The sequence below is a fragment of the Taudactylus pleione genome, unplaced genomic scaffold (assembly GCF_031769625.1).
Source record: "Taudactylus pleione unplaced genomic scaffold, aTauple2 ptg000726l, whole genome shotgun sequence".
NCBI lineage: Eukaryota > Metazoa > Chordata > Amphibia > Anura > Myobatrachidae > Taudactylus > Taudactylus pleione.
Window position 1 is genome coordinate 8,048,372 of NW_028285128.1, and position 15,964 is coordinate 8,064,335.

Below are 15,964 nucleotides of genomic sequence, written 5' to 3' on the forward strand. Positions count from 1 at the left end.
TGCAAACTTTGCAACACATGGTGAAAGAGAATGATAGGAGAAATCTGACAAACATCAAACGTTTCTTCCTTGATTACAGCATTCACTGACATTCAAAGAAGTCTGTGCTGCCTTCACTGTATGAATGTGTCAGATCAGATCTGCTAAAGTTATTACTATTCATATTTATTTATGTGTTGGCAGTATACTCCCCAACACTTTACACCTGGATTCCTCTCAGGGTTATTTCTTACACCCTATATAATAATGCTGAGGAGAATTGGTGAAAGCAGAGAGAAAAGTGAGAGTTTTATTATCCTGTGGTGAAATGAGATGCGGTCATATGCCGGCACTTAGAATACCGACACCGGTCAGAATCTTTCTTTAGCTTGTGTATTAATTTAGGTACTATTATTGCTGTTATACAAAGGGGTACTTTACTAAGAATCGTGTTTGGGCGAGATTAAACTCCCAACAGGTTCCCACAAACACGTGTGAGTTTTCCCAGACCAAACTCGCAAATTTACCAAGAAGTAAGTTTTGCAAAATCGTGTTTTTTCATGGTGAATGTACCGTGTTTTGTAGTGCGAGTTTTAGGCAAAACACATGTGAGAATCATAGTTGCCTGCCTTTTTTTTCTCCATCCCCGGGTTGTGACAGGGGGCGGGGCCTGAAAGTTCACATAATTAAGCCCCACCCCCCGTGCGATAAATTACTGCAATTGGTGCAAATTTAAATAGGGGACGGGGCTAAATTACGCGATTCATTAAGAATTGCATCATTAAGCCCGCCCCCTACATGGAGACCGGCGATCGCAGTGGAAATTCTCCCCATTCAGCCCATTTCACTAGGAAGTGGGCAGAATGCGGGAAAAGTGCCTACTCTACCGGGGTTGCGGGGGGTTACCCAAAAAATCGGCAGCCTCCTGCAAATTCCGGGAGGGTAGACATGTATGGTGAGAATGGATGTGTTTATAAAACACGTGTGAGAATGGATGTGTTTATAAAACATGTGTGAGAATGGATGTGTTTATAAAACATGTGTGAGAATGGATGTGTTTAAAAAACACACAGGAGAATGCATGCATCATCCTAGAAACATGTTCTGGTTGAAGCAGTCATGTTATGAACACACTACACTGCCTTAGCATATAAAAACACCACAAATAGCCCAACCTTTGAGGGTTTTGTGGGTTGGAGGTTGCAGAGGGACAGTGAGGAGTGTGTTTAGTGGTGTAGGAGAGTTTTTGGCTACTGGAATTGATTGCTTGGTACAGGTTGAGTCTCCCATATCCAAAATGCTTGGGACCAGGGGTATTTTGGATATCGGAATATTCCGTATTTTGGAATAATTGCATATCATAATGATATATACAGGTTGAGTCTCCCATATCCAAATATTCCGAAATACGGAATATTCCGAATTACGGAATAATTTTGGCATGACTGAAATAATAAAACCTTTGATTTTTGATGGTTCAATGTACACAAACTTTGTCTAAGGCACAAATTATTAAAAATATGGTATAAAATTACCTTCAGGCTGTGTGTATAGGGTGTAAATGAAACATAAATTTATTTCATGTATGTACACAAACTTTGCTTGAGCCACAAAATTATTGAAAATATTGTATAAAATGAGCTGCAGGCTATGTGTATAAGGTGCATATAACACATATATGCATTTTGTGTGTATATTGGGGTCCCATTCCCAAGATATTTCATTATGATATGCAATTATTCCAAAATACGGAATATTCCGTTATCCAAAATACCCCTGGTCCCAAGCATTTTGGATATGGGAGACTCAACCTGTATTGGGAATGTGACCCAAATATACACACAGAATGCATTTATGTGTTATATACACCTTATACACACAGCCTGCAGGTCATTTTATACAATATATTCAAGAATTTTGTGGCTCAAGCAAGTTTGTGTACATACATGAAATTCATTTGTGTTTCATATACACCTTATACACATAGCCTGAAGGTAATTTTATACAATATCTTTAATAATTTGTGCTTTAGACAAAGTTTGTGTACATTGAACCATCAAAAAGCAAAGGTTTCATTATCTCAGTCATGCCAAAATAATTCCGTATTTCGGAATATTCCATATTTCGGAATATTCCGTATTTCGGAATATTTGGATAAGGGAGACTCAACCTGTAAGTGGAAATTGTTTTGTGCTTATTTATTTTCTTGTCATATATCTTTGTCTCATTTTTCTGTCTTTCTTGATTTGTATTTTTTTCTTTAGTACTGTCAGTGTTTTTTTGTGTGTGTGTGTAGTAGGAAAGAAGGTTTGCGTTATTTTGTCTTTTTTTCTGTGTGGTTTGTGCAGGGTGGGTGACAGGTATATGTCCAGGGCAGAGGAGAAGCAGGGAGAGAGTGTGGTGGAGGAGGTTGCATCTCAAGAGGCCCTACTGAGCAGTACTGGCAGTAGTGATGAGGCGCCCAGGGGCAGAGGGGCAAGACCAAGATGGGGCACAATGTGAATTTTTCTGTGGAGGAGAACATGGTCTTTGTGCAGGAGGTCATGAAATCCCACCATGTGCTGTTTGGACGAAAGGCTGCCAGCACATTGATCTTCCGCAAGAATGCCATATCACCCAGGACATTAGGCATGCCCGCATAAAAATATACCCCGACTGCATACCACTGTGACACCTGGCTAGGGAAGCAGATGCAGGTATTCATTAGTGGCTGAAATGCCGCTATTACCAGAGTTAATGTAGATACAATGAGAATGTTGACTGGGATATCATGAGAACTCTACTGGTCACAGACTGAAAATTACCAGTAGCCAGAAAGTGAAACACAGCAGAAGCTTATACAGGCCTGAGATAGAATGGGAACATGCTGTGTCAGAGTCTAGGTTCAGTTTGACTTGGTTATACAAATGGAATATGTTGTTACAGTTCATCCGGAACATCTGTATGCCCTCGCCATCCGTCAACACCTAACAGCCTTTGTGATACCTGCATTACCTCATTTTCTGCTTAGTTTCTTGCTCCTGGGTCTTCCCAGCCTATAATATCCCAGCCACATACAGGACCTCATTCATAGTCGGTCGAAGCGGCCGCACGGTCGTACGGGAAAAGGGGCCGGTTATGCAAATGATGCACTCGCATGTTGCGTCCCTAAGATCGGATCGGCAGCTGGCCGACCAAGGGGAGGAAGCGGCCGGAAGACAAAAAATACGCCCCCTTCTCGTACGCATTACACGTCATCTCCGGGCATATAAGGATTAATCGAGACCATCGGGCACCATCGGAACTTGTCGTAGAGCTTAAGGTTGACCATACCCTCTCTTAAGCTCTACGATCATGTCAGTGTAAAAACCTCACATGTCACGTGTGACATGACACTACTTTGTTAATTATGCACTCCCATAAAACGCCGTTCGCATAATTAGGCACGCCTGCGTTCGGATCTCCACTCCCCCGTTTTCAAGCACCTTCCCCTGTTACCACCCACAAACGCCTCATCCTGTCACTCAAACTACCGACCTGGCTGTGTTCAAGGAGAGAGAAATTTCTGATCGTAGCGGCTAGTTTGCGCACGCCCATTGCAAACTTTACACATGCGCAGTTTAGCGAATATCGGTGGCGTACGACCGTGCAGCCGCTTCGACCGACTCTGAATGAGGTCCACAGTGCTTAGCAATGGTAGTATATTGTGCCATTTTTGCTTCACACAAATCAATGCAGCCCCTCTAATAGGCATCATCATTGTTTTCCCACTAATTGCAACTTGAAACACCTGTGAACACATGCAAACACATCCAAACTCACGCCAACACTCACCTCAGGAGGTCGTCTATTTGAAAAGTCTATTTTGTTGAGAGTTTGGTAATTACTCATGCTCGTTTCAAAACTCGATTCTTGGTAAATTTGCATGTTGTATGGGTTCCTATAGAAAGTACTTGCGAGTTTGGCCGATGGTGTATTTGGTCGTGTTTTATAAACTCTTGCGAGTTTTGATGTCTGTTTCCTTGAAGTTCACACGTGTTTTCCCATAGTAAATTTGCAAGTTGGAAAAACAGGCTAAACTCACCCGAGATTGCATTCTCGCCCAAACACGATTCTTAGTAAATTTAGCCCAATGTGTCTGTGTTTATGTAAATATAGTGTAATATACTGTATAATAGAGGGGTAGGCAATTAGCGTCCCTTCGGGTGTTGTTGAACTATACATCCCAGCATGCCTTGCAACAGTTTTATCATGGTCAAATAGCAAAACTGTGGCAGGGCATGCTGGGATGTATAGTTCTACAACAGCTGGGGGGCCACTTATTGCCCACCCCTACTTTAATCAGTAGGATAGAGGTTCTCAAACTCGGTCCTCAGGACCCCACACAGTTCACGTTTTCAGTGCACAGGTGCGCAGGTGCACAGGTGTGTTCATTACTCATTGACACATTTTAAAAGATCCACAGGTGGATATAACTAATTCACTTGTGATTCTGTGAGGAGACCTGGAAAACATGCACTGTTGGGGTCCTGAGGACCGAGTTTGAGAACCTGTGCAGTAGGAGTTGCACTTATTTGTATACTGCAGGTACCTCTCTAGGTCACATTCAGATTGGATTTGCACATTTATCACATGTAACTATATGGCTAGCTACTAATAGCATTTACCACTGTTCAAACCGCAGAAGCTAAACTGTGCAACAACAAAAAAAAGTAATTAAAAATGGGCTGCGTGCAACCTCCCCAATATTTAACAAGATGGAGACCCCTGCAGTGGTAAATTTGCTGCTTCTGTAGTCCCAGTATAATAGACCAGGATCCCTAAGACAATAAATTGTCCTTCGTACCAATAGAGAAACACACATACACAATTTTCAGGATCAAGAAAAAAATATTTTTAGTACATTTAGTAATATTAGTAATATTTTTATTCGCATTGCGAATTCAGGCAATATCACAGGGATTTACTACAAATCTCTTGAAGGGACAGAGCTTGCGAGAAAGCTCTGTCCCTGCGAATCCCATCCGCACTCTAGTCACAATATTTTTGCAAAGAAATACAGTGACTAGTGCCCCGCGCATGCGCCGACCGGCCGTAGCTGCTACCCCCCCGCACTAAGCCCTGCCCCTGACACTAAGCCCCACCCCCCATGATTGCAGACCCCCCAGGACCCTCCCTCCCTTAATAGCACATACCTGCATGATCCGGGCCTCCGGTGATGTCCACCATGCCTCCGGTCAGCTGATATCCCATACTGCGCTGGGACCCGATCACCTGATGACCGGGCCGCAGTGCAGCATGGGAGACCAGCTGGCCAGAGGGGAGTCATCACCGGAGCCCCGACCACCGGTCCCTGGAGTCAGGTAAGTGAATTTTTTTTTGACTATTTTTTTTTTTTTGCAGTGATCAGCTTGCGGTCTGTTTAGGCCACACAGGTGATTACTGGAACTGACTCCCGGATATGCTCTCCCCGTTAGAGCAGAGTAGGAGCCCGGTAACCGGGGAGACCCTGGATAACACCATCTCCAGGTGGCATTATTATCACAGGGCTTTCCCCAGTATTCTTTTACAATTTATTTTTAGTAACTTTGGTTGGATCAAATTTCCCATTACCACTTACTAAAAATAAGTGATACTTAGGGGTTGGAGTAGAATTTTATGAATTCTACTCTAATTGCCCTATAGTATTTTAGTAAAAATAATCTTAATAAATAGAGCCCTTGGTGTTTAATGTTAACCTTAAACCTAGAGAAGCCATACAGCACGGGCTGCTCATTGGCAGCAGAATTGCCCAGCGTTAAGAAAGTATGATTGCTATACCTGCAGTTTTGAAAACTGTTAACATCACCAATGGTAATTTGGCCTTTCATGGTTGTGAATTGTCTCCCCACTGAGAAAGGACTGGGAAGGAGATGGGGGATAAATCTAGGAGAGAGATAAAGCACAGCCTGAAAAATGACAGAAGCTGATTGGTTGGCATTTTATCTCTCTCCAAGATTTGATAACTGTCCCCTGGATGTCTTATGCTGTATGTATCAGATTCACAGAGACATACCAACCAATCAGATCCTAACTGGCACTTAACAGGCTGTGTTTGACAAACGGCAGTTAGGAGTTGTTTGGTTGGTACTTGATCACTCTCCACTTTATCACTTTTCAAGGCTTAGTACATCTCACCTGGCACTGTACAGTATGTTAATTCCCTACACATGTTAAAACTTATTATAAGTGCACCTGAGTACTGAATAATGTTGTAGAGTAGAGTTATCTCAGCATGTTATATATAGAAATAAAGACTGCAATTAATAACATAAAATGATTGTTATGCCTGTTTATAAATGTATTGTTCAGAAAACTGACAGTTACGGTTACAGTAACAATGACAGGCAAGTATCTACTGGTATTGTAACTGTAACTATTTTTAAAATTGCAAATAATACATCTAGCTCAGGCACATGACTCAATTATTGTTGCTGAACTAATAAAGTAAATTTTACATTATTTAATTCTGACCTTGACGAAAGAGAAATGATTCCCATCTATTAAGCTGTTAATTCCTGGAATGACTGGCCCTGACTGTCAGATGCACTATGAATGATTGAGACTTTACAGATGTAGCACAAGTTCATAAAAAAGTCTTTCTGCGATAATACTGATGATTGGAGCTATGAGGTGGCAGTTTGCCAATGCTTCATGATATGTATTCATAAAAGCCAATTAATCTTCCTCCTATCTGCGTATTCAGGGGAAATAAAGATAGCAGACCAGAGTATTGCTGAAAGTCCTAGAAAGTGTTGATTTAGTGCAGACTGTGCTACCTTTTAATAGAGCTTAATAGGATATGTTATATAAGTCATGATTTCTACAATGATATGCCCCAGATGTATTATTAACTTGTCCTTTAAGGCAACAATCTTACAAAAATAGATTAACAATGCCACCATGGTTTTATTGCTAAGAACATTAGTTAAACTACTGTCCATGTTTTTATTATTGTGAGACACTTAAATAGAGTATAAGGGTCTTTAGTCCATGATATAGCAATATAAATCAGGATTTTAGATTATCCTATGGTTCTGAGGGACTCTGGGAATCCTAATCAGTTCTTAGTTCCTCCCCCTCTTCCTATCTGAGCTAATTACCAGCTTCTAAAGTCCTAATTAGTAAATTAGAAAGTGCCCGACATTAAACAGACGGGCTTTCATACGATAGTTACACTAAACATTATCCTTCTGCTGAATAGTACAAGAACAGAGTTTGAGCTTCAAAGCAAAATCACAAATGATGGAGTCTATCTCTGCTCAGAGAGAGCTGCCAGATTAATGGCAGAGGAAAATGCAGCCATCTGTTTGCCAACAAATCCAAATATGAAGAGAATATATCCACATAATGCTGCTAACTGCAGGAAAAGCAGAGATAATACGTGTTCGTTTTCATTCTTTCTCCCAAGAACTTAACAAGTCTACAGGCTGTACTACATATTTTATTAAATAAAAAGTCTATTCTACATTGCACTGGTTATTAGGTTGTTTTTCATTCATACAGGTATAGCACTCCTCATTGAATCACTGAAAGAATATGGCCGGGTTAAAGAAAAACACAATAACAGATTTCTCTCCTATCATGTATTTTTCAAAATGTCACTTAGGAGGAGGTGCATCAACCTTCTTAACAGGACAGGTGGACAAGTTTCACATAACAACCAATCAGCTTGTAGCTATCACTTTATAGAATATCTATGATAAATAATAGCTCAAAGCTGATTGGTTGCTATGGGAAAAGTGTTCACCTGTACTCTTTAGAAGGTGTGAAACATCTCCCGCGTAGTCTGGCCTCAGGTTGTGTGGCAATCAGTCCATGTTTGACCCCCAACATGAGTACGATGCCCTGATAATAATTGTTCGAATGATTACGGAAGATGTTTGTAAAAAAAAAAAAAGTTCAGAGAGCGCTATCAGCTTGTGCGCAGTTATCCTCTCAATGGATTAACAGTTCCATGTGTGATCGGGAAGCGATCTAGCTTCTCAACCTGAATGCCGAACTCCTGGACCTCATCTAAATTGGAAACCGATCCTTATTCAAAGCAGACATTACTGGCACCACAGCATCTAAAGACCACAGCCGAGGAGATAAACAGAAGCTTCCCAAATGGCTTCCAAAAAAGCATATACCATACAAGATAATCTCGACACTAGCTTTAGTGTACTGTATATACAGTGTAAAAGTGACTTTGCGTAAACAGCTTAAGGGACGTATTTTTTAAATATTTTTTTTACTAAAATAATATGGAAAAGGGTGTTTTCACACCCATTTCTCATTTTTTTTTATTCACTCAAATGTATTAAAGGGCAATTGGAGTTGTTTTCATAAAAAACTAGTCCAAGCCCTTTAATTCTTATTTCTTTAGCAAGGAGATCGCATTTCCCATACTTGTAATGGGAAATGCGATCTGCTTGAAATTTACTAAGGGGAATTGTAAAACAAATACCAGGTGGGAGTCCTGCTAGAACATCACCATCTGGTGATGACATTAAGCAGGGTTCCCCGGCTCCTGCTTTGCTCTAACAGGCAGAGCAGAGTCGGGAGCCAGCCCCCTGTGATCAGCATTGTGGTCTCAATAGACCACACGCTGATTACTGTTAAAAAAAATATAGTTAACCTGCAGCCGGATATCCGCTGATTGGTGATCTGTGAGCTCTCTCTCCAGTCAGCTGGTTGCGGGGCTCCTGCAATGTTACCCCGGACAGCTGGTTAACAAACTTCTTAACAAACAGATCACTGCAACTTGGACACACCTGCGGAGCATACTGTATTGCTCACTGATCTATGTGGTTGACAATCATGCTAATAACCTGAATCACAACATGGGTGACTTCCTTCACTCTAGATATAACCATATCCAGTTACTGAACAGAATCAGTTTCATTATTTCCTTTGGGAATACATTTTACCTTTGCAGTGCCTTAACAGCTCACAGCTATGCAATGATGGAAACAAATTATAGATTTACATGGGTCAGGGATAGTTCAATTAAAAGTGATGACCATGAAGTGAGCACCAGCACCTCATGGCCCCCACCAGGGCTGGACTGGCCATCGGGCACTTCTGGCAAATGCCAGAAGGGCCGACTCGAGGAGGGCGGAAGTGGTCTTGCCCACCACCCCGCCGCTGGATACATGATATGTGCTCAGGGGGAGGGAAGGGGTGGCAGTAGTGATGGGCCGCTGCACTCTGCTGGGCCGGGAAGAGACGGGGGCGTGCCATGTGGCCAGGCCACCTTGACTCATGGAATGCCCCCTTGAAACTTAACCACGCCTTCTTCACGAGCACCCGTGCCTAAGGCGCGTGCACAGGGTGGACTGCCAGGGCTGATCTACAGCCCCAGTCCATCCCTGGCCACCACCATCCACATTCTACCTCACACTCCATAGAGGTGACCAGGAAAATGTGCGATGTTGGCCTAACATTGTGACTGCACATCCCCAAGAACTGATTTGCCCCCTTAGGATTTGTTAGCAGGAAAGAGCCAACATTTATATTCACATAATTTGTTTTATAACAGTTCAATGATTTTATTTTACATTTTCATTTTGTTTCAACAGGAGGTTGAACTCTTTAGAAAATATATACCTAATAAAGCAATATAATTTTAATTGTAGGGTTTTTCTCTCGCCATCTTTTTTAAAGATTGTCATCTCCATTCATGAACATATTTGAGCATTATTTAAGAACTTACTGTAGCCATCTGAATCTTCTCACCCTTAATATTATAGCCATGGGACCATTATAACTTCAGTTGCAGTGGTAGAGTAGTGTAGTAAATACACAGACATGTATATGTCATGTTAGGGATGGTTCTAATTCCTTCAGGGAGAGTTTTTCAGTAAATAAGGTTCTTATGACTACTGAATTAACAGCGACAGTAAATTTATTTTATAGTCACAGGATCCAGCATGTAGGGTGTGGTGGCAGGTCCCTCCATCTGTGTGCTGTGATTTACTCATTGCTTTCCATGTGCCCTGATCTTTCTATGTGTGCATGGGTTGGGACATCTGGGTACTGAGATTAGCCCCATTTCTGATGGCAGGGCCTGCACTTATTCCTGCAGATCCCTACTAACAATCTGGGGAATTTAAGGGATTAACCTTACAATTGTCTTTTATTTTTTTGTCCCCCATACATAATCTTTATATCTTCCCATCTCTTTACATGGCCATTTCCTCCCTTCGCCTCCATGCCCTGTGGAGTACACGTACTTGTGTTGGTCCTACTTATACATATTTTTTTTTAATCCATCCTTCACATTCCTCATTTTCTCCATCCTTCTGCTCTTTCTACTTCCTTTTCCTCCATCGCAGGTATGAGGATCCTGGTGAATTTGCTTCTGGACACATTGCCCATGCTGGGGAACGTCCTTCTTCTCTGTTTTTTTGTCTTCTTCATATTTGGAATCATTGGGGTGCAACTTTGGGCAGGACTGCTTCGTAACCGGTGTTTCTTAGAAGAGAACTTCACAATGTAAGTACATTTTTTTCCAGGAACGGGTTACCCTTTTACCTGCTGTGTTCTTGGCACATGATTTGCCTCCTCCAGGTTTCAAATGAAATGAAGGAGTGGGAAATTTTAAAATAAACCTTTGCTAATATAGGGGGTGATTGTGAGTCACACGCACAGTGGCTGCAGTTGCCGGCAGGGGATGCGGTCATAATACGGACAGTCAGGATGCCAGCGCTTAGAATGCCGGTGCCGGAATCTCGACATCTGTCAGAATCCTGGCAGACATCCCGACCGCTGGCATCCTAACTAAGTACTGGGGTTAGGGGGAGAGTTAGGGGTTAGGGTTAGGCACTAGGGGGAGGGTTAGGGTTAGGCACTGGGGGAGGGTTAGGCACAAAGGGGGGAGGGTTATGTTTAGGCACTAGGGGGGAGGTTAGGTTTAGGCAACGGGGAGGGAGGGTTAGGTTTAGGCAGTGGGGAGAAAGGGTTATGGTTGGGGGTAGGGTTAGGATACTGACTGACAGGTGTCGCTATTCTGACCGCCGGGATCCCAAATGATGGCATCATGTACCCAACCTGCCGGCAGCCGCGGAAGCCTGATTCACGACCTTATGTTAATGCTAGATTTCGTAGGGCTAATGCGGGGGTTTGTGCATCTGTAAGTGGGAAGCTGTGCTGCCCATTGATTCAATGCTAGCTGCTGTAACTGGCATTATTAGTATTGTCACATGTACCAGACCCATGCTAGGTGCAATGGATCCGTCAATGACTGCATGACTCCCACTCATGGTGGTTCCATGCATTCACATTGTCACCACCGAAATGCCACCACGAAACGCCACATAAAAACAGATCTGGCAAAGTTCCATAAGATTCAGAATAAGGCGGACATATGCAAAACTGCATAATGTGCATCTGCCCATGCTCTGGGTGCAAAACCTCGCTATTTCCACCTGTGCTGCGGGATCCATCCAACTCAGAATCAGGCCCATAATAATAAAAATAATAATAATAATGAGTATGAAAATTGTGCATGTTTTACTTTATTTTATATATGACTTTTTGAATAGCTTCTCCTCAATATGATGTTTAAATGAATGAATAAACTGAGATATGTAGATGTTTAGATTGACTACTCCATCTACTGTATGCTAAGTCTGTAATAGTCCCTAATAATATACAGACTACTCCAGTATATTAGGAACAGTTTGTCAATGTTCAATCATTTAAAACACAAGGGGAGATGTATCAAACCTTCTTAAGAATAGAGAAGTGGGAAGTTGTCTCTAACAAACTACCTGTCATTATATAGAACAGTGGTCTCCAACCTGTAGCTTGCGGGCTTAATTCTGGTAGCTCACCTAGCTGCAGTACTGCCGAGTGAAGTAGGAGGAAGTAAACTCTGACGTGTGCGCCCCCGTGGCATCGACGCCATGGGTGGAGCCACAGAAAAGCACGTCAGGTGATTGCAGTTGCAATTACCGTTGGAGACCACTGGTATAGACAGTATTTGATATATGCTAGCTAGAATCTGCTGATTGGTTGCTATGGAAAACTTCTCCACTTGTTAATTTCCCATTGTTTAGAAGGTTTAATACATTACCCCCATGGTTACATTGTAAAAATGATCCTGAATAATACAATATTTCATAGCTTTGTGCAAGGATGATTTATTCTGGGCTTAGATTAGATAGAGAGTAAATGCCATTTTTGATGAACATGGTTGGACCTCATTTATGAAGGGTAATTGATTGGGCACTGTAAAACTACTTGTTTTTGTACTGCTTCAGCGTTATTGGTCTGCTCCAAGCAGCTCAAGGCACAGCATTAGACAAAAGAAGACTATAATATTTCTATTGCATTGTACTCATAGCTCCTACAGTATATTGGGCTATGGTAGATTACTTTGATAGTGATGTACAGATGTGTCCCCCTATACCTTTGCACAAATTGCGCCAAATAGTCCTTTTTGGTGCCATGGACTTTGCCGTACCATACAACTTTTTCTTTAAATATGATCTTTAATTGCATCACTAATGCAACAAATGTAAAATGCAAGGGCACACTGACCAGTGAATCTGGTATTACATGTAATCCAAGATCTGGGTACAATGGTCAGAGTGTCGTCTTGCCAAGCGTCTTATGCCATATGGCACAAACACCCCAGTTGACTGAGGACGCATCTGCATTGTACTTTTTGCATAAGTTTTTTTGAAATGTATTATACATCTTATTCACTATAATGGGCCTCAGTTACATTAGATCCCATTTCTCTCTTTCAGACAAGGTGACATAATATTGCCACGTTATTACCAGCCTGAAGAAGATGACGAGATGCCATTTATCTGTTCCTTATCTGGTGATAATGGCATCATGGGGTGCCATGAGATCCCCCCACTCAGAGATCGGGGCCACGTGTGCTGCTTAGATAAAGAAGACTTTATTAATTACAATTCCATCCGGCAAGAGTACAACGTCAGCGGCACGTGTGTCAACTGGAACCAGTACTATAATGTCTGTCGTACCAGCAATACTAACCCACACAAGGGTGCCATTAATTTTGATAACATTGGCTATGCTTGGATTGTCATATTCCAGGTACAGCGTTACAATTGATATTTTCAACTAATACTGCTAAAATTATTTTAATTTTTTTTAACTTCGTGTCGGTAAATCCTAATTTTAAAAAACACTAGTCTAGTCTATATACTGTATGTGCATTGATCAATCTAATTCTTTTATTTAAATCTCTCCACAGCTTCCCAACATAACACAAATGATAAAAAAAATTAAATGCAAGAAAGTTATACATTTACTAGGAGCCTATGACATCATCAAGTGTTTTATTGGTTCAGGCCTCAAAATGGCAACTTCCACTGTGTATTTTAACCAATATATATGAGGGTGCTATATGTAAAAATAAAGTCTACATTTACAAGGCTTAAGTATTTGTATAAGATATAGTTTACGGTGACGTCAGTATATTTAAATTGATAAAGTTTCTATTTTGTAGGTAATCACACTGGAAGGCTGGGTGGAGATCATGTATTATGTAATGGATGCCCACTCCTTTTACAACTTTATCTATTTCATTCTTCTTATTATAGTAAGTCATATGTGTATATTTCATAACTTTTGTTTTGCATTGTATGTCTGACCAGTTTAAAAGGTCTTTATATACTGAAACATTATTTGCCGGATTTTAAGAAAAATAAGGGTAACTTTTGAGCATGCAAACATCAGCCGGCACAACCCAAAAGTGATGTAATGTCCCTATATTGTGTAAAACCACCCATATCAGTGGTTCAAGATTGCCAGTATAGATAGCTCATTAAAATGGTAATTTACTGGCTACTGAGTGACTGGGGTCAGATTCATATCTTTACCTTTTTGCATCCCTTATCCCCTTGATCTCTCCACTTCACCCCATTACATACCTTCCCGTCTCCACTCGGCTACTGTTCCTAACATGATGAACCTGAAGTCAGGTTGTACAACATTTATGCGCGATGATAGATGTCCAAACGACCAGCGGGAGCGCGCATCGCTGGTCATTTTAGACATTTTAGTGAGCGATTTGCAAACGATTAATGGATTACAATATCGTTATCCTTCAATCGCCCAATTTAATCATCTAGTGGACGTGTGCTTTTACTTTAGTGCAGTAAATTTGCCCCTAAGGCTGGACTGAGCAGCCTTCTGAGAAGAAAATTAAAACAATTATTTACTGAAGGGTGTGGTCCTAATCTGATAGTAGGGCATCCAGTATACAATTATCTGTCAGATATCTGTCCATTCTGGCTGGTTGGAATGAAAACCTGGTAATGTATGGGAGCAAATGACAGTAGATCATATGGTTTTAAACACTGACAAAAATTAAAAAATAAAATTTTCCAATTGGTTAAATTTGTGTGTTTTAACCAATTTGTCTGAACAATCATTTTTGTCTGTTTTCCATTGTTTGTGAGCAAATGGACGATTGTCATTTGCTCCCATACATTACCAGGTTTTCATTCCAACCAGCCAGATTGGACAGATATCTGACAGAAAATTGTATAGTGGATGCCCAGCTTTACTGTCAGGTGCATAAATATTGGGACATTGACACAATTTTTATATTTTGGCCTCTATTTACCATCACAATTGCTTTGAAATGAAACAAACAAGATGTGCTTTAACTGCAGACTTTCAGATTTAATTTGAGGGTAATTACATCCAAATCAGGTGAACGGTGTAGGAATTACAACGGTTTCTAAATGTGCATCCCACTTTTTAAGGGGCCAAAAGTAATGGGACTATTAACTCAAAAGCTATTTCATGGACAGGTGTGGGCTATTCCCTCATTATTTCATTATCAATTAAGCAGGTAAAAGGTCTGGAGTGTGACATTTGCATTTGGAATCAGTTGCTGTCGACTCTCAATATGAGATCCAAAGAGCTGTCACTATCAGTGAAGCAAGCCATCATTAGGCTGAAAAATCAAAACAAACCCATCAAAGAGATAGCAAAAACATTAGGTGTGGTCAAATCAACTGTTTGGAACATTCTTAAAAAGAAAGAACGCATCGAGAGCTCAGCAACACCAAAAGACCCGGAAGACCACGGAAAATTAACTGTGGTGGATGACAGAAGAATTATTTCCCTGGTGAAGAAAAACCCCTTCACAACAGTTGGCCAAACCAAGGACACTCTCCAGGAGGTAGGTGTATATGTGTCAAAGTTAACAATCAAGAAAAGACTTCACAAGAGTGAATATAGAGGGTTCACCACAAGCTGTAAACCATTGGTGAGCCACAAAAACAGGAAGACCAGATTAGAGTTTGCCAAACAACATCTAAAAAAATCCATTACAGCTCTGGAACAACATCCTATGGACAGATGAGACAAATATCAACCTGTACCAGAGTGATGGGAAGAGAAGAGTATGAAGAAGGAAAGGAACTGCTGATGATCCAAAACATACCACCTCATCAGTGAAGCATGGTGGTGGTAGTGTCATGGCGTGGGCATGTATGGCTGCCAATGGAATTGGTTCCCTTGTATTTATTGATGATGTGACTGCTGACAAAAACAGCAGAATGAATTCTGAAGTGTTTCGGGCAATATTATATGCTCATATTCAGTCAAATGCTTCAGAACTCATTGGACGGCGCTTCAAAGTGCAGATGGACAATGACCCGAAGCATACTGCAAAAGCAACCAAAGAGTTTTTTAAGGCTAAAAAGTGGAATGTTATGCAATGGCCAAGTCAATCCCCTGACCTGAATCCGATTGAGCATGCATTTCACTTGATGAAGACAAAACTAAAGGGAAAATGCCCCAAGAACAAGCAGGAACTGAAGACATTTGCAGTAGAGGCCTGGCAGACCATCACCAGGGATGAAACCCAGCGTCTGGTGATGTCTATGCGTTCCAGACTTCAGGCTGTAATTGCCTGCAAAGGATTTGCAACATAGTATTAAAAAGTGAAAGTTAGATTTAGGTTTGTTTAGTTTGTCCCATTACTTTT

General features: G+C 41.2%; 1 protein-coding gene across 3 annotated transcripts in view; it reads left to right on the forward strand.

Annotated features, from left to right (window-relative positions):
* CACNA1I (calcium voltage-gated channel subunit alpha1 I) overlaps positions 1–15,964 on the forward strand; it is a 411,324-nt gene that overhangs the window by 217,060 nt on the left and 178,300 nt on the right. For 2 of the 3 annotated variants that reach the window (XM_088456911.1, XM_088456912.1), the window contains exons 4-6: positions 10,317–10,476; positions 12,738–13,053; positions 13,469–13,561. In XM_088456911.1, the coding sequence (XP_088313037.1) occupies positions 10,317–10,476; positions 12,738–13,053; positions 13,469–13,561 (569 nt within the window). Of the gene's footprint in view, positions 1–10,316; positions 10,477–12,737; positions 13,054–13,468; positions 13,562–15,964 lie in introns of those variants that run through there. The other variant, XM_088456910.1, reaches the window with a different exon arrangement.